This window comes from Mesoplodon bidens (genome assembly GCF_964165515.1).
Source record: "Mesoplodon bidens genome assembly, chromosome: 1".
NCBI lineage: Eukaryota > Metazoa > Chordata > Mammalia > Artiodactyla > Ziphiidae > Mesoplodon > Mesoplodon bidens.
This window is the reverse complement of record NC_138176.1, coordinates 1293062-1319804: the sequence shown is the minus strand read 5'-3', so window position 1 is coordinate 1319804 and position 26743 is coordinate 1293062. Positions and strand designations below refer to the sequence as shown.

The 26743-nt window shown below is 63.9% G+C and overlaps 2 protein-coding genes across 3 annotated transcripts in view; one reads left to right on the top strand and one right to left on the bottom strand.

The window, feature by feature from the left end:
• The first annotated feature begins 2976 nt into the window (after window positions 1–2976).
• Window positions 2977–20845, top strand: DPYSL4 (dihydropyrimidinase like 4). Of its 2 annotated transcripts, XM_081249560.1 has the most exons (14): window positions 2977–3205; window positions 6642–6730; window positions 7395–7579; window positions 9539–9703; window positions 11717–11778; window positions 11875–11955; window positions 13397–13465; window positions 13833–13953; window positions 15823–15979; window positions 16221–16362; window positions 16967–17137; window positions 17409–17588; window positions 19092–19257; window positions 19997–20845. In XM_081249560.1, exons 1-14 carry the CDS (start codon window positions 3167–3169, stop codon window positions 20086–20088), a joined length of 1719 nt encoding a protein of 572 aa, XP_081105686.1. In that variant the 5' UTR covers window positions 2977–3166; the 3' UTR covers window positions 20089–20845. The 2 variants fall into 2 exon arrangements, with proteins under 2 accessions (XP_081105686.1, XP_081105687.1); XM_081249561.1 differs by lacking the exon at window positions 17409–17588.
• Window positions 20846–22562: 1717 nt separating this feature from the next.
• STK32C (serine/threonine kinase 32C) overlaps window positions 22563–26743 on the bottom strand; it is a gene marked incomplete at its 5' end in the record, with an annotated part of 82166 nt that continues 77985 nt past the window's right edge. Inside the window, 2 exons of the mRNA XM_081233070.1 lie at window positions 22563–23062; window positions 24053–24120. Of these exons, the coding sequence (XP_081089196.1) occupies window positions 22918–23062; window positions 24053–24120 (213 nt within the window). The 3' untranslated portion in view covers window positions 22563–22917. The remainder of the gene's footprint in view (window positions 23063–24052; window positions 24121–26743) is intronic.

The following is a 26743-nucleotide window of genomic DNA, read 5'->3' as shown; positions in this document are numbered from 1 at the left end:
CCACACCAAAAAGGGAACTTGGGACTTCTGCTCACTAGGGAGGGGGTGCCGGGGAGCTCACATACAGCCTCATCCTATGTCATGGGGAGTCTTCTGGAGGACAGGCTCTGAAATCAGAGGTCCTGGCAGCACCTGGCTGAGGTCAGCCACCAGGGAGGACTGCTCCTGTAGCTGTGTGAGAACCAGAAAAGAAAAGTCAAACCACTGAGAATGGTGAAAGAATTTCTGTGAATGAATAAGCACACATTTTAGCCACAATGATCCCACACAGGTGATTAAAGCCTGTTTGATCTCTTTGGGGGAGTGGAAAACCAAGGTGGGACTGGGACAAGGGCATGGGAAAGTGCTGATTTAGCTCTGCAGGTGCTCTTATGCCAGCCAGTGCTGGAGTGTCCTCGCACTGACTCTCACTGTCCCAACTTACGCTTTGAAATTCCGGCTGCACTAACAGAACGGAAAGGTTGAGATGTCTTTTCCTTAAAAAACAGTCCCTGCAGGGCTCGACTGACTCACAGCATCGCCCTATGACTCTGGGTGGGCTGAGAGTCCTCCTACTGTGTCTCACCCCAAACCTTGAACTTTTTTAAAAAATTAATTAATTAATTTTATTTTTGGCTGCATTGGGTCTTCGTTGCTGCGCGCGGGTTTTCTCTAGTTGTGGCGAGCGGGGTCTACTCTTCGTTGCGGTGCGCGGGCTTCTCATTACGGTGGCTTCTCTTGTTGCAGAGCACAGGCGCTAGGCGCGCGGGCTTCAGCAGTTGTGGCTCGCGGGCTCTAGAGCACAGGCTCAGCGCATGGGCTTAGCTGCTCCACGGTATGTGGGATCTTCCCAGACCATATGTCCCCTGTTCCCCTGCTCGAACCCGTGTCTCCTGCATTGGCAGGCGGATTCTTAACCACTGCGCCACCAGGGAAGCCCTGAACTTGTTTTTTTGTTTTTTTTTTTACAACTTTATTGGAGTATAATTGCTTCACAATGGTGTATTAGTTTCTGCTTTATAACAAAGTGAATCAGTTATACATATACATCTGTTCCCATATCCCTTCCCTCTTGCGTCTCCCTCCCTCCCACCCTCCCTATCCCACCCCTCCAGTCGGTCACAAAGCACCGAGCTGATCTCCCTATGCCATGCGGCTGCTTCCCACTAGCTATCTATTTTACATTTGGTAGTGTATATATGTCCATGCCTCTCTCTCGCTTTGTCACAGCTTACCCTTCCCCCTCCCCATATCCTCAAGTCCATTCTCAAGTAGGTCTGTGTCTTTATTCCTGAACTTGTTTTTAAGGGCAGTCAGGAGCAGCTCCTGTGGGCGCATTCCCTCCCCACCTCCCCCGCCCTGGCCCTCCCGACTCGCCAAATGTTTCAGAGTCCGAGCCTCCTTCCCTGACGTGAGATCGCCCACAGGGCCTGGAAATGTGGCTGGAGTTCCGGAAAACTGTGGTTTCTTCCGTGCGTGGTCCCCGCCTGCCCTTCTGCGGGTCGAGCGGGAGGTCGGAACCCCGGTTTGCCCCGGGGCCGAGCTGCAGGGCTTCGCTGGGACAGAACGCGCGCCCTCGGCCCAGATCCGGAGCGTTCAGCACTCCCTGCCTGGACAGCGCCAGCTCCGAGCGGACGCCAGGCCGGGCTGAGGGGTGGGGGGAGGACTGAGGGGCTGGGGGGGGGGCTCCAGGCCCGGCTCCGCCCAGTCCACGAGAACTCGCCGACCCCGCCACAGGAAGCGCAGGAACCGCCGCCCGTCACCGTCTCCCGCCGTGGCAGCACGGAGGCCGCAGGAGCCAGCAGAGGCTCTGCCCGCGTGCCCGGGGATGCGGGGCACAGGAAGGCCCGGGCCGGCCCAAGCTCGGCGGAGTTCTCCGCTGCCTGGAGGACGCCTTTGAGAACAAGACGCTGCAGCTGGACGCGCGGGGAGGCGTACACCAGGGTCCGCGAGCAGGAGAGCCCCACAGCGGGCCAAGCCGCGGCCAGGAGGGACGCGGCGGGCCAGGCGGAGACGGCCCAGAGGCTGCCGCAAGTCTCCCAGAGAGGCCCAGCGTGGCCCAAGCCCGCGTCCCACAGCAGGTAGTGGCCGCAGTGCAGAGCCGCGGGCATCGGGGCCAGTGAGAGGGGGACGCGGGCCCTGGACTCCCTGAGACGCCACACGTCCACGCCGGAGGCCGCTGGGGCGCAGTCCAGGGCCTCGCCCTCTTCCACCAGCCCCCAGCTCCTCCGAGGGGACGCGAGGGCTCGCGGCGGGAACTTCTTCTCCCTGACTGGCCGTGTCTGAGCCTGGACTTCTATCCTGCGCGCCCCCCTCCTCAGAACCCGCCCGGAGGCCTGGCCCCTCCTGCCCTGGTCTGCCTCTCCGGTCCGTCCTGGGTCCTAGGGAGCTCTTCCTCTGTGTGTCTCTCTCGGTCTCTTTCTATCCCTTCTGTGTCTCTCCAACCTCCCACCTGACATCAAGCTTCGCGGGGCTGGCCCTGGGGCAGCCTCACAACGAGGTGTTTCACAATGAGGTGTCTCCACTGTCCGGTCCCAGGGCCAGCGCATGGCCTGGCGTTCCGATCCCTGCCCGGGCAATACTCCAAGGAGCCCGGCTTTGGCCTGAAACATCTTTCCGGACGGAGTCCAGCCTGAGCCTGGACTTGAGATGGCATTCAATCCCCGCGGCCCTGGGTGCCTCGGGTCATCAGGGAGCTGGTGGCGGGCCCTCGGCTGGACGGGGGTGGGGGGGGAAGGGGGTCCTGGCAGGGCATTGCCGGAACGCTCACTCTCCATCCCCGGTGCAGACTGCACACACACTGGCCGGGACCGGTCGCAACTCTCTCCTCCTGCCCACCCTAAACAAGTCCGCCTCTCGGTCCTCGCAGGGGCCCGTCCGCGGCCTCAGTTCGCGCCTAGGGCCGGGGCTGGGGGTACAGTCACCGAGCCCGGCCGGGGCGGGGCTTGAAAGCAGAGCGGCAGCGGCGGGCAGGGGGCGGGGCCGGGGGCGGGGCCGGCAAGCGGAGCCGCGCGGCCCAGCGCGCTCCCACCCGGACGCCCGGCGCCCCCACGCGCACGCCTGGGCTCTGCGCGTCCCCCCTGTCGAGGCGTAGCTCGTGCGTTCGCCGCCGGGGACCCCCAGGACCGCAACGTCCGAACCGGGCCACGCCGGCCAAAGGAGACGGCGGCGCAGCCGGAGGAGCAGGATGTCCTTCCAGGGCAAGAAGAGCATCCCCCGGATCACGGTCAGCTCCGCTCCCGGGGCCCGCCCCGCGCCTCCTGCCCACTGCCCCGGGCGGGCCTTGCCTCCGAGCCCCGGGGAAGACCCTCCCGGCCCTGCGCCGGGCCTCCCTCCCTCCGTGTCCAGCCCCCGCGCTTGCCCCTGTGCCGGCGCGCTCCTTCCCGCGCAGCCCGGGGTACCCGCGAGCGCCGCGCCGGACCCCCTTTACGGAGCCGGCGCATAGGCCCAGGCCCTCCTCTGCTCCCGGGGAGGGCTGGGGCCGGGGTGGGGGGAGGCCTGCTCCCCAAAAGCGCAGATGCGCCCGCCTCCTCCCCCCCACCCCGCCCCCGTGCGTCCGGGCCTCTCTGGGAGCTCCGATTCGGAGTGGGCCGTCGGCGCGGCCCTTTGTTGACACCGCCGGTCCGGCCTCCGGCCTCGGGGCACAGAGATGCCATCCCCGCCCCGCGTCCACGCCGCCGCCGCACCACCGGGAGCTCTTTGTCCGAGACAAAGCAACTCAACCCGGCCCGGAGCCCTTGGCGACCCGAACTCCTCCATGGAGCCGGGGTTCCGAGTCCCCCAGGGGGGGCGGGGGGAGAGAAGGTGGCTCGCTAGTCACTGTGCGGGCATCAGGCAGCTCGGGTCCTGGGAGGCGACCCTCTAACAGCACACGCACTGCTGCGGGAGGTCCCACTGTCCATCCCGCGCTGCCAGGAAACAAAGCCGCCCCCTCCGTGCAGCCAGGAGCCCAGCGGAGGGAGGGAGGGAGGGAGGCGGGCGCCTGGGCGCCAGCTGGACGGTGCCTGGGAACCCGCGGACTCAGATCCAGCGGGAGGCGGTGGGATGGCCCAGGGAGTGGCCAGTTCACTTTCTGAGATACTCAGGGAGGAAGAAGCCCGCCCCACCCCTCGCATACAGGAGAGGGTCAGACCTGATGCAGGCAGGGAGCCAGCCGGGGCCGGGAGGGGGCTGATCCCATCTCGGGGCAGCTCAGACTCAAGGTGGCTGGTTTAGGGGAACTTCTACCCTCATCCTGAGGAGCATGGCACTTCATCCTGCTGCATTTCCCTCTTGGTTCCAAAGCCAGGAAGGCTCCCAGAATCTGAGTCCAGACGTCTGAACACTGGAGGGTGGGGGATTGAGCAGGACACCCGGGCCACAGTCTCTTCCTGCCCAGAGCCTTCCTCTTCCTCTTCTTGGGCTTCTGTGAGAACGCGTTGGTCCACTGGGGCTGGAGTGGGGGCTGTTGGGGTGGGGGCACTGCAGGGGGAGGCAGGAGGGTCTGAACACTGGCTGAGAAGCTGGGCAAGGTGGGTCCTTGTGATGTGTCCTGTCAGGGCTGGGTCTAGGGCCCAGGGGACCGGGCAGTGAGCCTCTGCAGAACCCAGAAGGGAGAGGCCCAGGCAGCTGGGGCCGGGCCATGTGGGTTGGCAGTGGGTCACACAGTAGGTATTCTCAGCTTCGAGGGCCACACTGTTTCTGGTGCAGCTACTCAGCCCTGCAAGAGAGCGGTCCTGGGTGTGACTGCTCCAGTAAAAGCTGAGCTTGGACATTGAAACGTGAATCTCATGTAACTTTTATGAGTCTTGAACGTCTTCTTATGATGTCTTTCAACCAACATAAGATGCAAACCATGCTGAGCTCGGGGCTGCACAGGGACAGGTCGAGGGCCGTGTTTGGCTTGTGGCACAGGTGGCCACCCTTTTGTAGACTGTGCGGTGGTGGTTTTACCTTTAGTCAATAGAAATCTGAGAATTCAGCCCAAACTGTTAGATGTTAATAAGAATAGAAAATGATGTGATAAGGCTCATAAGCGATGAATTATTTATCCCCTCAGCAGATTCTTAAGAGTTCTGCTGAGTGCGCCACACACGTCAGTTCTCTTGGCGTCAGGCCAATGGTGTGCAACGGGCCAGAACCCCCGGCCTGGAGCCCTGGCCTGGCCTCTGGGTGGGCACCCCCGAGCCCCCGGCCGGGTCCCAGACCCCCTTTGAAACAGCTGTCACTCCGGCCTAGTCAAGCCCCAGAGAGTGGGAGGCTCCAGCAAGGGCACGGAGGGGCAGTGCTGCAGGGCTGGGTTCTCGCCCGCTTCGCTCTGCCACTCAGCTCTTTGCTCCTGCTTTGTGTTTCTCTCCGTTTTTCTCCACTGAGCTCAGACCATCACCCCTGACGTCATGCGCAGCTCCATTACTGGCTCCCCCCTGCCTCCCTCCCTCCTTGCTGACCATCAGAAGTGGGCTTATGGCTGCCCAGCTCTGTGCTGTGGGGCGCCCCGAAGAGCTGGCCGAACTTGCTGCCACTTTGTTCACCCCCTTGGGCCACCCACAGGCGGCACCAGAACCGGCAGGCCCCCCGCTGTCCTCCGGGCCCTGCACCCCCATGGCCTCTGCACCAGCAGCCCCTGCTCCCCAACTCCCAGCCTCTCTGGAGTCCATCGCTCATCCGCCCCATGGTGCCGGCCCGGGGCCCCGCATCTCACCCAGACCACATCAGTCCCCACTCCAGCGATGGCCCTGTTTCCATCCTTGAACACCACGGGCTGCTCTCTACAACAGGCTAATGTGACCTCTGTATGATCATTTAACCCCCAGCTCAAGGCCTCCCAGCTGACGGCCCACTGACTCCCCAAGCCCGGCATGCCCCACCCCTACCCACCTCCCTTCACCCCCCCGCCCCCGCCCCACCTCGTTTCCTCTCCTGCATCAACCAGACTCTTTCAAACTGCCTCGGGGCCTTTGCATGGGCTGCGCCCGGGCCTGAGCTTGAGTCCCCTCCGGTTTAGGTCCTCCGACAGGCCTTCCTCGGTCCCTGAGGCGGCCAGGCCTGTCTCCCATCACGCTGTCACGCCACCTGCTTTGTGCTCTTGCATCTGTCACCATCTGTGACGGCCGTGTGTGCGATGTCTGTCTCCCTCCCCAGGGGTAGGGCCCCTTCCTGCCGGCACTGCCTCGGCACAGAGATTCTGGAAGGAGTCCGCCCCAGCTGTCAGCCGGAGCCGCCTCTGGGGGTGGACGAGGAGGGCAGACCTTCCAGGCCAGCAGGGGCGTGTGAGACGTGGTCCACCTCCGCCCTCGGCCTGGGCGTTACCAATTAGGCAGCGGGTGTGACGATGTACGCTGGTTCACTGCACTGCTGTTCACACCGCCTCGGCTTTGCCATGGTGAAGCGGGGAGCTAGCCGGTCGTACACCCTGTGCCTTTGGCGAGGCCGGACCGCCTGACCTGTGTTTGCAGGTCATGTACGGGGCCCGTAGGCAGCTGCCCCCAAGGGCCACCGTCTCTGGGCCCTGTGCCCGCCCTCGGTGTGTGTGTGGGATAAACCAGACAGGCTTTGCGCTGGATTTCATGCACACAAATTGTGCCTGAATGTTTCCATCATAATTCCAGGGTAAAGCTTGTGCTCAAGATACTGTTGAGTCACTTAGTTTGGAGGAAACTTACCCACTTCTTTGTTTCTGGTAGAGTGACCGCCTTCTGATCAGAGGCGGGAGGATCGTGAATGATGACCAGTCTTTTTACGCTGACCTGTATGTGGAGGACGGCTTGATAAAGTGAGTTTCGACCTCAGATATCTTCATGGTCACACGTTGATCACACACTATCCAGAAGTTTACTTTGGGGCGAGATCCATGTGAATGGTTCTTTCTTTGCCAAAAGCTCGTTCCCTGGAAATAGCTTTTGCCCAACCCGAGCCTTCAGTGAAGCCTCCGAGAGCGGGACAATGGCTTCCTCATTTCTTTGTTAACGCAGCTTCAGTATGGTGTGGGGCTCAAAGTAGGTGTTTAATAAATGCTTATCGACCACACCTATAAGCTTGTCTGCTTGTGCCTGTCAAGCAGCTCCAGGGACTTCCCTGGCTGTCCAGTGGTTAAGACTCCACGCTCCCAATGCAGGGGGTGCGGGTTCAATCCCTGGTCGGGAACTAAGTTCCCACATGCCACGTGGCAGGGACAAAACAAAACAAAAAAGCAGCTCCAGCCTCTGGTCAATAAGCAGCGAGTGGACACCTAAGTGACCAGCACAGGGTTGGATGCTCCGTGTTGACGGTCCTGAGCCCCAGAGTGTGGGCTGGTCCAGTTAAGTCTTGGCCGTATTGCCCTTTTCCTCAGGGACAAGAGCCCAAGGGCAAGAGTCCCAGCTCTGCAGCGTCGCCAAGGAGCCCGTTCACGTTTGCTCAGGGCTCTTCCTCACCAGCGAAGTCTCTGTTGCTTTCAGACAAATTGGAGAGAACCTCATTGTCCCCGGGGGCGTGAAGACGATTGACGCTCACGGCCTCATGGTCCTGCCAGGAGGAGTGGACGTCCACACAAGGCTGCAGATGCCTGTCCTGGGCATGACCCCAGCCGATGACTTCTGCCAGGGGACCAAGGCCGCCCTGGCAGGAGGGACCACCATGATATGTGAGTGTCTCCTGTGGGGAGCGTCCGTCCCAGACCGTGGTCCTCGGGCAGGTTTGCATGTCGCAGGAACAGCTTTCCCTGATGGTGTTTTTCTCAGGCCTCTTTCCCTTTATTACATCTCATTCTAAGAAGTCCTTGAGTGCCTGTCTTTAACCCTGTCCCTCACCCTGAGTCGTGCTGCCTTGGCCAGCTCTGGAGCGCTCCTGGGATTTCCACAGGAGCACCGGGATGTGCGCCCAGTAATTTGTTATTTCCTGGGAAGCTAGCAACTGGCTAAGGACCAGGTTTGGAAAACCCAAGTGCAGGAGTCGTGTTGCCTGAAATGTCAGACACATTTGCCCCTGAACCACACGCCCTCTGAGGCCTGGTTTGCAGAAACTCCCTGCCCATGTCAAAAGAGCTAAAGACGGAGGCTGTGTTTTAGGAAAAGGATGATGAAAAATACTATTACCCTATCAACAAGCCCCAGAGGTACCGTGTCTTTAGAGCCGACCCTGTGCCAGGCACGAGCACCATCCTGATGAGTCTCAGCCCCGTGCTCTCCTCGTACAGCTCTCTGAGCTGGGCAGAGAAGCCCCAGTTAACAGCTTGTGAGGTGAATTCGCTTGCCCACCGCGAACTTGCTCGTGGCCAGCGCAGGAGCCAGGAAGAGGCACCAGCGTGCAGCCCTCCTCCCATGGCCTTGAGCGCCGTCAACTCCGCAGTCCCGAGCACAGACACATCCACGAGGTTAGACCTGGCCTAACAGACCCAGTCCAGCCCCAGCTGCACCACATCCTGGCTGTGACTTCAGGCAACGCAACTCTCTTTACACGCGTCTCACTTCCCTGATCTGTCGGGCAAGAGGAAGAGGGCGGAGGATGCAGCAAGTGGGTGCACGTCGTTGCTTTGCTGTGTCTGGCACACAGCGCTGCCACTGCTGCCACCGGGAAAGGCTGCGCTGGGGACCCTGGGCTACTTCACAAGGGACATTTAGATGTTGCAAAATCCTGGCCTGGTGTGCTTTACTGAACTACGACGTGGAAAGAAAAACCCAACAATGGTCCACCTTTTAGTCTGATAAAGGCGAGTTGCGATTTCAGGCCCTTGGTCCTGCTTGTCGTTGGTGGCCCAGGCTGAGCAGGCGCCTTCGTGGTTTTGTCACCTGCTCCTGCTGGTGCTGAGGCATCAGACCAGCCGTGAGGACAGAGATGCTGCAGGCCCGGGCTGCCCTAGGCAGAGCTGCCCGCTGCTCCAGGCTGGAGCTGTGAGCGGCCTGCAGGGTGGGGCCCTGGGTTCGAGACCTGAGCTGTGGGAAGCAGAGGGCCCATGTGAGGACGTGCTGGAGGAAGGCACGGCATTTGCCTGTAACCCCGGGGCGGGTGTGCCTTCCCCCCGGCCACCGCACTCCCAGCTCTTTCCCTGCAGCTGGCAGAGGGTATGAGCGGGGTTTGGACCTTGGACGTGGGGTTGCCGGCAGGGTGGGGTGATGGTGCAGTGTCCATGTGCGTTCCCAGTTTCCCCGGGGAGTGGGGTGGGAGCACTGCTCGAGGGGTGTGCGGCCAGTGAGGCAGGAGGGAAGCCAGCCTCGTGCGCTGCTGTGGGCAGGCTCGCCGGTCCAGCGCCACGGACAGTGGCGCCGCCTCTCCCCCTCCAGGGGCACCTCACTCAGGCCAGGCCTGTGCAGGAGGTGGAGGCCTAAACTGCCGCTGGGCTCCTTGGGGGGTGTCCACTGGAGAGTGAGGTCCTCCCCTCTGCTCAGAGAGACGCTGGGGACGAGGGGCGGGAGATGCCTCTTTGGACAGAACCGACGGGCAGGTTCCCAGCAGCCTCAGCCCGGCGTTGGGTACGAGGCCTCTTCTCTGTGTTTCTCAGACGTGCTTCCTGGTTTCCTGGGAACACGAAGCCGCTCTCCCTTGGAGGCCCAGGTGGTTCCAGTGGCACGGGTGGGGGGCTCAGCTGACCACGCTGTCCCCACAGTGGACCACGTGTTCCCCGACACGGGTGTGAGCCTGCTGGCGGCCTACGAGCAGTGGCGGGAGAGAGCGGACCGTGAAGCCTGCTGCGACTACTCCCTGCACGTGGACATCCCCCGCTGGCACGAGAGCACCAGGGAGGAGCTGGAGGCCCTGGTGAAGGACAAGGGTGAGCGGGACGCCCGGCCGGGCGGCAGGGCCTGGGCTCCCCTGGCCTCGGGTGGACTCTGTGTGCAGCTGACCCCGGGGCAGGCGGCCGGGAGCTGGGAGAAAGTTGGACAAGAGCCATTCGAAGATCTGCTAGGCTGAGAGGTCACCTGCGTCCGAGTCTGGGGACGCATCCCGTAGCTGTTGTCCTCACAGGAGGACACAGCAGGGACCTCCCTGGGGGTCCAGTGGTTAAGACTTCACCTTCCAGTGCAGGGGGTGCAGGCTGGATCCCTAGTTGGGGAGCTAAGATCCCACATGCCTCGCGGTCAAAAAACCACAGCATAAAACAGAAGCAGGGCTTCCCTGGTGGCGCAGTGGTTGAGAGTCCGCCTGCCGATGCAGGAGACACGGGTTCGTGCCCCGGTCCGGGAAGATCCCACGTGCCGCGGAGCGGCTGGGCCCGTGAGCCATGGCCGATGAGCCTGCGCGTCCGGAGCCTGTGCTCCGCAACGGGAGAGGCCACAACAGTGAGAGGCCCGTGTACAGTACAAAAAAAAAAAAAAAAAAAAACAAAAAAAAAACAGAAGCAACGTTGTAAGAAAATTCACTAAAGACGTAAAAACAAAGGGGACACAGCAGTCACAGCTGTCACCTCGGTCCCCTTGTGTCTCGACCCTGGATGAAGGATAAGCGCTATAAGCCTTCTTAGCCTCTTAAGAGCCTTTAGAAGGAGATGCCTTAAAACCTAGTGCCGCCTCCGCTGAAACAGGACGGTTTACAGATGAGGCTAAATTTTTTTTAAAATCAGAAGTCCTGAAGCTGAAACCACATCAAAGTTTATAGAGGATTTGACAAGTTAGCTGGACGTCGTAACTGAGCTCCGGTGCCTGGCTTCGAGGGTGGGCCTAGTGCACAGCCGGGAGAGGAGCTGGCGGGGCTGGGACGGGGGGCGCTGGCTGCAGACCCCTGGCCGGGCCCTGGAGGCCACAGGGCCCTCCCCGCAGGAGACACTGCCACCGGCCCCACTGTACCTCCGAGGGAGGCAGGGAGTTCGTCGAGGCCATTTCCCAACGAGCGACGGTCCTCACGCCCGCAGCCTTCGGCATGTAGGACCCCAGCCTGGGGTGGGCAGGGCGCTCTCAGCCTCTGCACCTCATTCCAGGCAGTGGCTCCGCCACCCGGGTTGTTCCTTAACAGGATCGGGAGGCCTGCAGCCTTGCAGCTCCGAGCAGAGGTAGAAACCAGGCACCTGCCGCCACCACCCTCCTGCCGGGGCAGAGCGCTGGTCCTGGCCTGCTGCGTGGCGTCCAGGGACGGGCCTGCATGCTGACCAGTAGCCTCCACCAGGCGCCCTGGAGCGGGTTGTCACCTGGGGGGTCGGCTCGTGTGGCACTGGGTGACAGTTGCCCCTGCGTGCCCTTGCTCAAGTTCGCACTTTCGACCCAGCGAGATGACAGGGAGGAGGGAGGGGCCGCACGCCACTGGTTTGGATGGTGGGGGGTCAGGTGAGTCCCCAGCTGGTCCCGAGTCCGCACAGCACAGGAGAGCTCGACCCTGGCCTGTTGGGGCCCTGACGCCGCGGGCAGCTGGTCCTGTTCCTTCTGCTTTTCCTGAGAGCCTGAGCGGGCGCTGTGACCGGGGCCTGGCAGGCGCCACCAAGGCCCGCAGGCCAGGTGGCCAGCGTGAGGGCCACCCCGGCGCCCAGTGCACGAGGGGCTCCTGTGCAGCCCGGGCAGAACTCAGGCAGTGAGCCTGCAGCTCACGGCTCCCTTCTGTCCGGGGGGCACAGGGCTCCCGGGGGCCATGGGGGGTTAGTGGGCGGGGGGCAGGGTCTCACCTGGCTCTGCCACTGGGGAACAATTAGTTCCTGACCCCAGAGCTCGAGCAGGAGGCGCCGGGGTGACTCTGTCCCCGTCCCGGCTCAGACGAGTGTGGGGCTGGCCCCTCAGGGCCACCAGGCCAGCTGGCGGGGCCCCTGGAGCTCGGGGAGCAGTGGAGGCTCCTGGCATCCACCCCTCCTGCCTCCCCCCAGGTGTGAACTCCTTCCTGGTCTTCATGGCATACAAGGACAGGTACCAGTGCACAGACAGCCAGGTAAGGCCAGGTGCCGAGCGGGGGAGCGAGCAGGTGTCTCAGGCTGCTGTGGATGGGAGACACACAGCCTCACAAAGCCCGTGTGCCTCTCCCCAGATGTACGAGATCTTCAGTGTCATCCGGGACCTGGGAGCCGTGGCCCAAGTGCACGCAGAGAACGGCGACATCGTGGACGAGGTGTGGGCGGGGCTGGCGGGGTGACCGCTGCCCACTTGGGTGTGAGCACTGATCCCACAAACCCTGACGGAGGGAACCTGGAACTTGACCCAGTAAATGGCTTGCCCAGGTCAAAGGTCAAGCAGGCAGGGCGTCAGGGAGTCTGGGGGGCTCTTGGCCATAACAGATTTTTCCATGATCATCACACTTCTGATCAAAAATCCTCCAAAATCAGGGACTTCCCTGGCGATCCAGTGGATAAGACTCTGCACTTCCACCATAGGGGGCGCAGGTTCGATCCCTGGTTGGTGGCGGAGCTCCTATGCTTCGCGGTGTGGCCAAAAAAAAAATTCTCCAAAATCAAAGTGTTGCTTCTTGGTGAGGGGTGCCGAGACTGGGGTCTCCAAGCCCTCCGCCCCGTGGACTGAGGCCCGTCCCATGAGCACACCTGTTGGGTTAGTGGCGCTGTCTTCAGTCGCGCCCCAGGCTGCCTGGGGGGCGCCTGGCCCTTCTGTGCACGCCCCCACCTTCCCTGTGGGCCCAGGGCTGTGAGGAGGGTGCCCCAGCCTCTGCCCCAGACCCCATTTTCCCGTCCGCCCACAGGTGCAGGTTGGGTGGGGCGCCCGGGAGCTTCCAGGCCTCCTGGGGACCTGGCGGGAGGTCGCGCGCACACGGCCCCCTCCCCAACATTCCAGACCCCCAGAGAAGCTTCCTGGGACCCGTCGGGCTCTGCCCCTCCCAAGTTCAACGGGAGGGCGGTGACACTCAGGGGGGGCACGTGGGGTTCCGGGCATCGGGTCCTGTATGTGCTTCCAGGGTTCGAGGCCAAGCCCGGCAGGAGACGTCGTGGGGCATGCTTAGTGTTCAGGGCGGTGGGCCGCGAGTGCCGAGGAGGCTTATTAGGGGGTCGGTGGGATTCTGCTCCCCCATTCTCCACGCCGAAGCTCGTTTACACCATAGTGTGCTGCGGCTCAGACCTGTAGGATGAGTGAGCCTGCCCAAGAAGAAGCCCCGTCCCTGACTGTACACAGCCGCCACGCACTCCCCGACGTGCACGCCCCTGATGCGCACGCTCCCGACCGCACTCCCCGACGCGCACGCCCCTGACGCGCATGCCCCCGACAATGCGCAGACTCCGCCGCGCACTCCCCGACGCGCACGCCCCCGACGCTCACCCACTGGGGAAACAGCACGGCAGGCAAGGCTGTGGGGTCTTGTCCCCTCACTTAGGGGGCCTGCGACCTTGGGCAAGTCCTTGCCCTCTGCAAGCCCCGTTCCCTCATCTGTAATTGGGGGAGCTGGAGTCACTCCGCTTCGGGTCACCCCTCTGGTCCATTCTGAGTTGTCTGGGGCTGGTGATCCTCAGGGGCCTGGAAGTCTGGGCTCATCTCGGGGAGCACAGGTCGTCTCAGGGTCAGGGTGTTCTGGGCTGTGTCCAGGCTAGAACGTGGTGTGTATTTAGGAGCAGAAGCGGCTGCTGGAACTCGGCATCACTGGCCCCGAGGGCCACGTGCTCAGCCACCCAGAGGAGGTAGGTGTGAGCTTGCTGGGAACACCCCCCTGACTGGGCCTTCATCAGGGGTTGGGTCTGGCCCTGTGGTCCCGGCAGGGCTGTGATCCCCCTGTCCTCGTCTGGAGGCAGGAATCAAGGCTCACGTCCCCTCCTACCCCTGGTCATCCTGAGGCCTTTATGCGAGGCCAAGAAGGTGGCGTGGTCAGCCCTGGGGTCTGCATGGGTCGGCCCAGATTCTGGGCACTGAGCCCCAGGCTGGGGTCCTCACCCGCCCAGGGGTGCTCCCTCTGGGTCCGGGATCCATGGGTGGTCTGGGGGCATCTCATGCCCATACTGGTCAGGGGGCCCCAGTGTTCTCGTGTGGCCTGAGTGCCCCCATCCCCAGGTGGAGGCTGAGGCCGTGTACCGCGCTGTCACCGTTGCCAAGCAGGCCAACTGTCCCCTGTACATCACCAAGGTGATGAGCAAGGCTGCGGCCGATGTGATTGCCCAAGCCAAGCGTAGAGGTGAGTGGCGGCCCTGGACCGGGGCGAGGGGCGAGGAGGGGCGAGGGGCGAGGAGGGGCGAGGAGGGGCGAGGGGCGAGGAGGGGCGAGGGGCGAGGGGCGAGGAGGGGCGAGGGGCGAGGGGCGAGGAGGGGCGAGGGGCGAGGGGGGGCGAGGGGCGAGGGGCGAGGAGGGGCGAGGAGGGGCGAGGGGCGAGGAGGGGCGAGGGGCGAGGAGGGGCGAGGGGCGAGGAGGGGCGAGGGGCGAGGGGCGAGGAGGGGCGAGGGGCGAGGGGCGAGGAGGGGCGAGGGGCGAGGGGCGAGGGGCGAGGGGCGAGGAGGGGCGAGGGGCGAGGAGGGGCGAGGGGCGAGGGGCGAGGGGCGAGGGGCGAGGGGCGAGGAGGGGCGAGGGGCGAGGAGGGGCGAGGGGCGAGGGGCGAGGGGCGAGGGGCGAGGAGGGGCGAGGGGCGAGGAGGGGCGAGGGGCGAGGAGGGGCGAGGGGCGAGGGGCGAGGAGGGGCGAGGGGCGAGGGGCGAGGAGGGGCGAGGGGCGAGGGGCGAGGAGGGGCGGGGGGCGAGGGGCGAGGAGGGGCGGGGGGCGAGGGGCGAGGGGGGGCGAGGGGCGAGGGGCGAGGAGGGGCGAGGGGCGAGGGGCGAGGAGGGGCGAGGGGCGAGGGGGGGCGAGGGGCGAGGAGGGGCGAGGAGGGGCGAGGGGCGAGGAGGGGCGAGGGGCGAGGAGGGGCGAGGGGCGAGGAGGGGCGAGGGGCGAGGGGCGAGGAGGGGCGAGGGGCGAGGAGGGGCGAGGGGCGAGGAGGGGCGGGGGGCGAGGGGCGGGGGGCGAGGGGCGAGGGGCGAGGGGCGAGGAGGGGCGAGGAGGGGCGAGGGGCGAGGGGCGAGGAGGGGCGAGGGGCGAGGAGGGGCGAGGGGCGAGGAGGGGCGAGGGGCGAGGAGGGGCGAGGGGCGAGGAGGGGCGAGGAGGGGCGAGGAGGGGCGGGGGGCGAGGGGCGAGGGGCTCTCGGGGGGTCTATCACGTCCTCAGCTCCCGGGGCTGGGCCAGCTGGACTGAGGCTCAGCGCAGGCAGACCCCACGGAGACGCAGCGGCCGCCCTGCCAGCCTCTTCATGGTGGGGTGGCCTCTGGTGCGGGGGCACCAGGGCTGTGGCCGGTGGCAGATGTGGGCACCTGGTCCTTGTGTGGGGTGGGTGGCCTAAGTCTCCCCTCTTGTCCAAACAGCAGTGGAGCACCTGGGGGCCTTGAAGCAAAAGTGAGGCCTAGTGGCCCTGTTTGCACAGAAGTGAGTGTCAGAGCTGTGCTCCGTGTGTGCGTGTGTCTGTGTGCACGATGTGTGTGGCGTGTGTCTGTGTGTGTGTGGTGTGTGTGGTGTGAATGGTGCATGAGAGTAGACCATCATGTCGTGTAAGGGAGCTTGGCCCAGATGACCCTGGGGGCCCATGTTACTGTCCGCTGGGCACGTCCTGCGTCCAGGAGCTGGGGTGCGGGTCCCGAGGGCTGGATGCCCTCTGACCCTGGAAGCTCAGGCCATGGAGGAGGCAGGGGGTCAGTGACAGAGCCAGGTCCTTGCACAGAGGCTGTGGCCAGGCGGGGCGGGCAGTCAGTTGACGGTGTCTCACTGCAGCCTGTGGCCCCAGCACGGGTGTGGGGCAGCGGGGACAGAGAGGACCCACTTCGGGAGCCCCAGGTGGCCTGGCGGGCGCCCCCGAGCAGGGGAAAAACTGTCCAGGCTTGGGAGATCGAGGGGCAGTTGTGTGTCAGCCCTGGGACCACAGGGCCAGACCCACCCCACGATGAAGGCCCGGTCGGGGAGGCATTCCCAGGCCCTGCCCGGGTCTGGGGACATGGGGTCCGGCAGTGCCCCTCACGGCCTCACCGCAGGGGTGGTCGTGGTCGGGGAGCCCATCACTGCCGGCCTGGGCACCGACGGCTCCCACTACTGGGCCAAGAACTGGGCCAAGGCCGCAGCCTTCGTCACGTCGCCCCCCCTCAACCCGGACCCCAGCACTGCAGACCACCTCGCCTCCTTGCTGTCCAGGTAGGGAGCTGCCTCCGTGCCCCTCGCCCTGGCCTGCCCTGTGCCCGCCGGCAGCTCCAGGCCTCTTGCGTCCGGAGAGTCCGCGCCAGGGTCCTTGCCCTCCCATCCGCACCCCGAGGCCCCAGCTCTGGCTTCTCCGACAGCCTCTCCCCCACCCCACCATGGGCCGAGCAGCCGGGTGGGGGTGGAGCCAGCTGGGCCTTTGGCGGCCCCTCTGGGCTCTGACTCCGGCTTTCCTCAGCGGGGACCTCCAGGTGACTGGCAGTGCCCACTGCACCTTCACCACTGCCCAGAAGGCCGTCGGCAGGGACAACTTCATGCTCATCCCCGAGGGCACCAACGGCGTGGAGGAGCGCATGTCTGTGGTCTGGGAGAAATGCGTGGTGGGTGCAGCAGTGGGGACGCAGGGTCCCCCCCACAGAGCGCTGCCTGTTCATCAGAGAGGGAAGCCCCTTGAGCGGCAGATTCACCAGAGCAGAGGTCTGGGCTCGTGAGCCCCAGGGTGTCGTCCCCCAGCCCTGCCATCCGGGGCTCCCTATGCACACGAGCCAGGGAGAGCGGGGTCCCTGCTCCCACTGGTGGAACTACACTCCGCAACGTGTCCCTAGGAGGCCTGAGATTTCCTCAGACCTCCATCTCGCTTGGAGGGTCCTGCCCATGGCCTCTGCCCCCACGCCCCCAGCACCGGTCCTGAGCCCTTCCCTGGGCTGAGGCCCTGACCCCAGGCTCCTGGCCACCCCAGGGGGATGGTCGCGTCCTCTGGGGACACAGACATCATTGTGGAAGCATCAGCATTCATTTGCCCACAAAGTGAGCATGGAGACCAGCTTGGTGCCCAGGAAGGACCAGACCTGCAGGCACGACTGAGGCACATGACCCGCGGCCTAGGGGACAGGGGCCACCTCCACACAAGAGCCCCGAGACCAGACCCCACCTGCGGTCAGGAAGGGCGCCCCCCCGACTCACCCCCGCCTTCTTACTTCTCAGGTCTCAGGGAAGATGGACGAGAATGAGTTTGTTGCTGTGACCAGTACAAATGCAGCCAAAATCTTCAATTTTTACCCAAGGAAGGGGCGCGTGGCCGTGGGCGCCGACGCCGACCTGGTCATATGGAACCCCAAGGCCACGAAAATCATCTCTGCCCAGAGCCACCACCTGGTGAGAGAAGCCTGGTCCCACGTCGGGGTCAGGGTCGGGGGCCTGGGAGCCCCGCAGCCTTCCTGGGGGGGTGAGCAGAGCAGCGGAGGCGGGAGAGCGAGCCCTCCGCCGGCTCCTCCGGGCACGCTCTGTGCTCCTGAGAACCGTGCCTCGGGCAGGGGTGCAGGGCACGGTGGCCACTGCCCTCTGAATCCCGGCGCAGCCGAGTGGGCGCCCCCTCAGGGGTCCTGGGTCAGGAGAACGCTGAGCAGGCCCTGGCTGTTCTCCCCAGAACGTGGAGTACAACATTTTCGAAGGCGTGGAGTGCCGCGGAGCCCCCGTGGTGGTCGTAAGTCAGGGCAGGGTCGTGCTGGAGGACGGGGCCCTGTGCGTCACCCCCGGGGCTGGCCGCTTTATTCCGCGGAAGACCTTCCCCGACTTCGTCTACAAGAGGATAAAGGCTCGCAACAGGGTAAGGCCTGAGCCAGGCAGGCGGGTGGGCATGAGCTCTCAGGCCTCCTCCGGGTCAGCCCTGCCCACAGCCACAGTCGGGAAAGCACAGCGGCCCCACTGCTCCGGGCGCTTCTTAGCGGTGCTTCCCCGCGTTCGTTACCAGGCAGCCCGTGTCGCTGTAGAAAGCGTGGGTGTGAAGCAAAAAAAACGCCTCGTAGCCACCCCCCAGGTACACTGCCACTAAGGCTAGCATAGCCCACCCAGGATTCCCCCGGGAGCAGACGGGGACGTTAATAAATGAAGGAAGGAGAACACGTGGTTTACACGGCATCCATGAACTTGGAAGTTGTGAGCCCTCGTCTTCCCATGTGGGCTTGGCCAGCTGCCCGCTGAGTCTGGCGGATGCACCAGGTGTCCACCCAGGCCCCACGCTGCACGTGCAGGTGGTTCACGCATGCGCACAGGCACACACACACACAGCTGCACACATGGTTATTGTACACTCTGGTTTGCTTTATCCCAGCCCCGTTTCCAGTTTTCTAGACTAAAGACGTTGTCTGAGCTTGTAGTGAGGAGGGATGGCTTTCGGGCTCGGCCGGGGGCCAGGTGCTGGTCTCCTTCCCGGGAAAGGAGGGTGGAGGCTGCCCTACCTCGCAGACACTTCTGTCTCAGGCTGCAGGGCCCACAGCACGGCTGCTGCCCACATCTGACCTGGGCACGCCACCCCCTCCTCCCTCAGGGTTCAAGCGGGGCTGAGAGACAGGGTCCAGGGCAGAGGGCTGGGCATTGCACCCCTTGGGGTGAGGTCCGGGGCACCCCTGGGCACTGGCCACTGGGCAGCTCCGTGAGGTGGCAGACCAGCCCCATGTACAGCCGCGGCACGGAGCGGGGAGAGGGGACGGCTCCCCGTCGCACACCCGGGCTGATGGGGGCAGGGGCTGGGTGCAGACCCGAATCTGCAGAACTCCACAGCCCACGATCGCTCTTGCCCTGCGGCCCTGCCCCGCTGTGACCCCTGTGGGGCAGGATCTGCTCAGAGGCCCTTGGGGCAGGGCTCAGCCCCCCAGTCATGAGTGTAAGCCACAGATCCCCAGGCAGACGCCAGCTGCAAACACAAGCACAGCTGAAGGGTTTGCCTCAACCCTCGGACTGTTGGTCCGTCATGGTGGCTACTGGGAAGGGCCTCTGCCTCTGGGGGCCATTTTCAGGGAGGGCAGGACCCAGGGCCACCACCTCAGGGCTTCCTCGGGAACACAGCGGGGGCTGCGTGGGGGGCCACCGTACGGTGGGTACTGAGGAGGCGGCAACTATGTTGGGACCAGTTTCTGATTCCAAAAGGAGACCCCTCCGCAGGCCACCCCTGGGCGAGCAGCTCCTCCAGCTCGGGGCACCGCTGCCCAGCCTTGGGGGAGGGAGGGGTGTGTCCACACTTGCGGGTAGTCACCCCTGTTGGCGGGGAGCCCCCTGCCCTCGAGCCCGGGGCCCGCGCAGCACCCCCTCATGCCAGCCTCTCGGCCCACAGCTGGCAGAGATCCATGGCGTGCCCCGAGGCCTCTACGACGGGCTGGTCCACGAGGTGATGGTGCCCACCAAGCCAGGGGCCGGGGTACAGGCCCGTGTGTCCTGCCCGGGGAAGATCTCAGTGCCACCCGTCCGCAACCTGCACCAGTCGGGGTTCAGTCTGTCTGGTGAGTTGAGCCCAGCATCTGTGGGACCCGAGGACTACGTGGGAGTCCAGCCTCCAGCCCCCACTGCCCCATAATGCAGAGGCACACATGTGAGGCACCTAAGGATGGGACCTGGAGGCTTCAAGGGCTCTGGGGGCCCGGCGTGCGGCCACCAGGCTCAGGCCTCTGGTCAAGGTCTCAGCTGTGCTCCCGGCCTGCTAGGATTCTAAGAGAAGCCCTGAGCCCCAGGCTCTCCCTGCCAACGGAGCCAGACCCTCCCTCTCTCTTCCCAGCCCTTGGATGGGGGCCAACCCAGCCCCCTGACATCCTGTCTCCGCCTCCCTATTGGGGAGGTGATGGTGGTCCCTGCCTGCCTCCTGGGGATGTAGGGCCAGGGGCAGGTCCCCTTTGGAATCCAGCATCGTCCTAAAGGCTAAAGACGGCCTTCTCCCATCACGGGGGTCGGTGCAGGGCAAGACCCACGGGAGGGGCGAGCAGGACTGGCCCAGCCTCTGCTCCTCCGGACCGGATTCCCAGAGGGTCAACCTTGACCTCCAGCCTCTGACCGCACACACACCTGGCCTCACTTGCCTGCTCATCTGAGGCCTCAGTGGTGGGAGTGCCTGGCTGACCCGCCAAGGCCGTCGGGGAGTGTGGGGGGCCTGCAGTGTGGGGCTGCGGCTCCGCATCCCTGGCCTCGCGGGTGTGGCGTGTTTGCGTCCCCTCCCCAGCGCCACTTCCACTCCTGGCTTCCCCACAGGCTCCCAGGCCGATGACCACATCGCCAGGCGCACGGCTCAGAAGATCATGGCGCCACCTGGCGGCCGCTCCAACATCACATCCCTGTCCTAGGTGCTGCTCGTGCCAGCGGCGGGCGTGCCTGTAGGCGACAGCCACTCCCCTCTGTTCCCTTCCCTTCGTTGAACCTATTTTGAAAGGTGCCTGGCCTTACCTTCCCCTCCCCGGAAACTCTTCTCTTGGGGTCCCACGTCCTGTTACGAGGAGCCCCCACAGGAGAGGCTGAATTTGGGGAGGTTTCACTGCCAGGGCAAGGAGGCTGGACACGGTGGCGGGGACACCTCAGGTGGCCCTGAGCCCGGGTGCCAGGTGCCTCAGGAAGACAGGGGCCTCCTAGGATGCCCAGGGCAGCCGGGCCAGGACGAACGGCTGGGGGTGTTTTGCCCTCGGCCCTATCAGGAATCACTGCCCTGAGGACCCCCAGCTCTGCCATCCGCTGCCACGGGCAGAGGTGCAGCCCGTCCCTGTGTGCCTTAGCGCAGGCAGGAGCACCCCGGCCCTGCCCAGAGCTGCTGTGACTCCAGGGACCCACCAGGAACACGGCGTGGGGCCACTGCCGGCAGGACTTCCTGCAGGTTCGTCTGTACACTTCTCCAAGGGCCAAACCTCTGCTTTCGTAGAGCCCATGTCCAGGGAATTTTAGGATCCTTCAGCTAAGATGCTTTCCTTTTACTACTAAGTGTGCATTGCAGTAGTTTATTAGAGCAGCAGTTTTGTGTGGTGAGGACACCTGTAGCCAGGAAACTGCCTGCCACCCACAGCCCAGCAGCACTGTGCCCCAGTCCACGTGAATCAAGTCGATTAAAGGCATCTGGGCTGGAAGCCGCCGGCGTGTGGGGAGCCCCGACGTCTCTACCCCTGCGCCATCCCCTGGGGGTTCACGCTTAGGATGCTGGGAATACCCTGCAGCCCCCTGGCCTGGCTTCGAGCTGACTGTGAGGCTGGACCTCGAGACCACCTGCAGGGCCAGCCGTGCTTGGCTTGCGGGCACGGGCAGGGCTGGGTCCGAGCCCTGGGCAGGCGTTCTGCCTCTCGGAAGGGGCCCCAGGCCTGCAGGTCAGAGACAGCCAGACATTCAGACGGAGAGGGGTGGTTGGGAGGACGCCCGCCTACATTCTACTTGAGGGGCCCAAGCCAGCCCAGCAGAAGGCTGGGGGCAGCGTGACGCCTGGGGACCCACCAGAACAGCACGATGAGCTCACACCTCCAGCGGGCAGCGGCGGGGGGAGGTGTAGCCTACATTCTGCTCCCTTAAGGCACAGCAGCCCAGGGTTCTGATCCAGACCCATGGACTGAGCTGCGCCAGAACCTTCTAGAAGATGGAACTGCTGGGTTGGCCTCATGGCCTCAGCCTCTTTCTCATAAAAACGGCGCCAGTTCTGTCCCCCAGATGTGGGACGCTCCCAGGAGGGGTCTTCACCCCAAGAGCACCAGGAAGGGTCAGGGGCAGCCCCTACCCCTCGCACAGCTAGGCACTCTGGGCCCTGCCCAGGCGTCCACTTCCGGTCATGTTCCCTGTGGGAACCTGAACAGCCCCATCTTTGAATCCAGGCCTTCCATGTCCTGCGCTAGACCAGGGCAGCCCCCGGAGACGGCCCACCCTGGTGGACCTGCAGTACTGCTCGCTCTGGCTCGGATTGGCTTGGTCAGTGTGGCCTCAGAGCGGGATTCCTGGGGCTCTACTGAGGCCGGTGTTCACGGCACCAGTGTCCCCCTCCCCCAGAGGGAGACAGGGTGGTCGGGGAGCCAGACCACACCCACATGCCTGCCAGCGACTCAGGAGATAGGCATGCCGTCCCCTCAGGCCTCAAAAACGCACACTTAGACGTACACAAAAACCCATATAAAATATGGGTTTATACAAAACCCCAAACCTACCCCCTGCCCCGTTCCTGCCTCTGACGTCACCAGGTCTCCACCCAGAACTTTCTCTGGGGATCAGCACCGCCACAGGGCATCCTGCAGTACCGCCCACCTGTGGGCCCTGGCTCCCCGGTGCTACCTGGGCTCACGCGCCCTGTGTGGGCTGGCCATGCTGTGCTACTGACCCCAACTCCCTGCACCTGGGCGAGCGGGGGCCATGGACTGTTCCAATTATGGGTGCTCCAGTCCTTGTCGATTTCACGCTTCTGCCCCAGGTGCCCCTGCCCTCTGACAGGCACCACCTGCCCTTCAACCCTGCAGCGGCCTTAAGGCGTCTGGGGCAGGAGATGGGCATCCACCCCAAGGCCGAGGACCGGGGCTCCGGGGAGGCCCTGCCCCAGCAGGCACAGGACGTGCAAAACAGCCGACACCAAGTGGTTCTCGTGTTGTTTTTCTCAGTGGTGTAAACAATACAGGAACACAGCAGAAATGACCAGAACAGTCTGTATCCCTATAAAACACTCTTCACGCCCACACCCCTCCCCCCTTGATGGACAGGATCCGAGCAGCCCCTGGGCCGCACCCCCCCCCCCCCGCCCCAGCTCCAGGCAGCACGGCCGGGCGAGGCGGGCTATGTACAGCAGGTGGCAGGAGACCACGGTGCCCATCCAACCACGCGGCCCGTCGGGGGCCCACCAGGAGAGCCCGCATGCGGGCCACGTGCTTCCCTCCACCATCGCCTGGGTGGCCCCCGCCCTCCACGCCCACTGCTCTCGGCCACACCCACAGCCTCGTCACCACGTGCTGCCGAGAGCCGGAGGGCAGCCTCAGCGGTCAGACTGTCCAGGGAAAGTCCAGCCGGGGCGCAGCGGGAGCCACCGGCCTGGGCCTGTGCCTGTGCCTGGACCCGCCGGGCCGCTCCGTGGGAAAGTCGATGCTGGGCCTCCGCCTGCCGCCAGGCCCCTCTGGAGGCCCCAAGTTTCCAGCGTGACCTGAGCTGACGCCGTGGGCAGGGGCCACCTAGCTGCTCCCGGCTGAGGGGCAGATGGTGCTGCACACGTGCAGGGCCGAGCGCGCCCCCTCGCCGTCCGCCAAGGCCTCCGTGCCCTCCCCGGGCTCAGATGCAGGCAGGGACTCACTCGTGGGGTCCTGGCTCCTCTTCAGCCTGGGGGGAGACACAGGGAGGGCCTTTACGCGGCCTCGCCGGCAGCCCCGGACGCTGCTCGCTGGCCCAGGGCCTGTCCAGGGACTCCTGGAGTGGGTCCCGCAGGAACACAGACACATGCTGGGCATCTCTGCCTGGGCAGAAGCTCCTCCAGCCACACTGGCTCAACAGGGCGAGCGGGCACACGGGGCGTTCCAGCCCAGCACCCTCTGGCCGTTCGTGGCCCTCGGTCTCAGAGTGGCAGGGCTGGTGAGTCTCAACCCATTTCCAGCCAGAAGCTAAAAGGAGGCCTAGTGTAAGCGCAGGTTCTGCAGGTCAGCAATTCTGGAACAAAGCGCCTGGCCGGGTCCCATTACTACGCAGGCCCTGACCTCCAGGATGATGGCCACTGTCCTAAACCAGTGTCCACACGTCGTCCTGGTCACTGAGGCAGGACAGAGAACCAGCTGATCCTGCTCACTTTCCAGGCCAGAGCTCAGAGCCTCCTCCTCCAGGAAGACCTCTGCCCCTCACCCCACTCCTCCTCCTCTCAGGCCCCACAGCACTGGGCTGCCTCCCTCCACTGTGGCAGGTGTCCTGGGTGTCTATTTGTGGCCTGTCGTATCTCCCTACCAGCCAGCTCTGCCCTTTCTGTCCCACAGTCCCTGAATAACCGAGTGAGGGGGTGGGAGTTGTGACTGCAGGGGCCGCCCAGGAAGTCACCTGCCCTCAGCTGGGCAGTCCACCCAGTGTCTGCCCAGGAGATTCTGGCCATTGGCTGAAAGCGCCCAAGTTTAGAACTGAAAGTGCCCAACGAGCCCTTCCCCCAGAAGCCTGAACAGGGACCTCCCACCCTCTCCCCGAGGGCCACTGCTCAGAGACCCCGAGGAGGGCAGGGGTCAGGCTTCCCAGCCCCGCTGATGCCACGTGGCTGCAGCGGCCAAGGAAACCGAGGCCCAATTCCCCGAAGTCCTTTCTGCCCCCATTACTGGCCCCAGCACGCACACTCACTTCTCTCTGTTAAAAATCACAAAGTCTTGCTGGATGGCATCAAGGCAGTCCTGAAGGTAGTCATTCTCCTGTTAGTCAGAAAGACACAAAAATGAGCGTAGCAGACCCCGCCAGGTTCCCTCGCGTCCCTCAGGTGAGTTCCTGGGCACCCCTGGCCCGCTTCTGCTCTGTGGCCTCCTCCTGTCGGAGGAGCCTGCCTTTGGGCTGTTTAGGCAGTTGGAGTGCATGGGAGTTTGCATCTCCAGGTGACCCTTAGCCAGAGACCGAAGGACACCCGGCCCCGTCTCAGGGTGGTTGCAGTGTGTGCAGAACCAGACTCGTCCGGAAGCCACACCGGGCTTGGCTCCCTCCCCTCCCTCGCCCCACACCAGGTCCTCCCGGTCACTCGAGCCTGGTACACAAATCCCATCTGAGGGGCTGACTCCGGGGAATCTGAGTAAGAAGGTCCCTGGCAGGAGCCGTCCCGAGAAGCAGACGCTCAGGACGGGGTTCTGAAGTTGGGTCCCGCCCTGTCCAGGTGCCAGGGGTGCTGAAGGGCCCTGGCGGGCGTGAGACCCCGACCGCTAAGACCCTCGCCTCAGGTGTGTCGGGAGAGGGTGCAGGCGGAGGGGACGCACTGGGACTGCGGGCCAGGGTGGTCGCGCCTGGCCCCCTGGGTGTGTGAGCCGCGGACTCGGGGCAGCCAAGTGGCAGCCCCAGCCGCAACGTGGAGATGCTCCATGCCGCGGCCCTGACAGGGAGCTGGACACCAGGCTGAGATATCCGAGCAGCGGAACTTCAGAGAACGCTGGACTCACAGCCTTGAAGTTTCCTGCATCAAATGTAAGGCCCTGATAGGGAAGGGGTGGGCCTCTGGGACATGGGAGAGGCCGCCCGAGGGGATGTTCGTGGCATGTTAACCCTCCGCCCCTGCACTCCTGAGGCCGCAGGAGGGCCTCTCCCCCGCTGGAGAAGAGTGACACCTCCAGCCCGACTCCTGCAGACGACGCAGAGCTGCAACCACAGCAGGCGAAACACAGCACTCGCCCGCTCAAGCCCTGCCCCAGCTGCCCCCCTCGTCACGTGCACCCCTCGCAACTGCTCAGGCGCTCAACCTGCTGGTAAGGAAGGTGTTACTCAAGGAACCGGCAGGACGGGCCTGGGAGGGGCCTGGGGGCGGGGCTATGTGGCTGGACAAGGGAAAGTCTGCCCTTCCAAGACTTGGGTCTAATCCCCTGGCAAGAGCCCCTGGCGTGTGTAGCTCCTAATACACTGCGACGTGGAAACATGGAAAAAATGACGGCCCAGGTGAAGAGTCCGGAAGGTTCAGAGCGGCCTTGGGAGAATGCTGGGGGGGGGGGGCGGGCGCATAAAAGTCTCAGAGGACTGGGCAGCTGCAGTGCGTCAACAGACTCAAGTATAAAGAGCCACGGACCCATCAGATGACGGTGTTCTTCAAGGACACTCCTTCCAGCCAGATGACAGGGAATGAGCTGCGGGGTGGGGGTGGACACAGTGCCCTGGCGAAGCTCAGTGGCGTCTGTCTTGCTCAGGAGGCTCTGCTCCAGGACCGAGCCCCCAGAGGGGTGATGCCGGGACCCAGAACAGTGGAAGCCGTAACCTTGCCTACTCAGCCGCACTAAGGGGGGTGGGACTGCTGCAACAGGCCTCCGGGTTAGAGTGGCACGCAGGGCACCCCGACCCCCAGGGATGTGGATGATGTCCGACAGATCACGGCGCTCCCAGGGGTCAGAGACGGACAGCCAGTGCTCGCACGTGCACACACACCAACACACACACACACACAGTAAGATCAAGGGTGCGGGAGCAGAAGGCTGACGTCGGCCACCTTGAGGGAAAGTCACAATTTTTTTCCTCAATTTTCCAGATCGAATTCCGTTCTCACTAGACCCATGGACTGAGGAGGGGCAGGCTCCCTGCGGGGAAGGCTCAGGCTAACTCACAGCGAGTGTTCACGGCAGCCATGCCCTCAGCCCTTCCCCAAGGTATCTATGACCACTTCCCTCATGTCTGCACACAGGAGAGGGGAAGTGCCCAGCCGTTTAGAGGTCCGTTGGAGACAGGGTCTGAGCTAATACTTGGCCCATGTCCATCTTAGCCTACCCAGTGGCTATTGCCCCCTGGCTGCTGCATGCATAACCAGGACCGATGTACTTGGCATCTGGCAGAGTTCTCAGATTAGTACCTCGACCTGTGGAGTAACAGCTATCATCATGGGAAAGCCCAGTGAAAGCTCCTGAAACTACCCCCTCTCAACAAACCAGCCGAGATAAGAAATAAAAAACCAACCCACATCCAGAGTGGAACAGCAGTGACAAGTGCCACTGTGAGTGACTTTTGAGTCTTTGCCTTTATCTGCGGGGATCCAAGGATGCTGCTTCCGTTGTTTTCCCATTTAATCCACGAGTCTGGCCCTGCAAAGATCAGACGGCTCGTGGCAGGAGAGGGGAACAAGGACAGATTTAACCCTAGTGGTGGCCCGAGCGCCACTGCTGAGCCTGAAGCGGACTCTTTGCCAGAACAGATGACACAGCTGCTGGTGTGTGGCGTGCAGCCACTGACGGGACCCACACATTCTTTCTGATCCCATCAGCAAAGAGGGTTGGTATTTTGCATTCACCTAGGACTAACACACTAGAAAGCCAGTCCCTGGTTGTGATGGTTCGGCAAACGACTTTTTGACTTTACAGT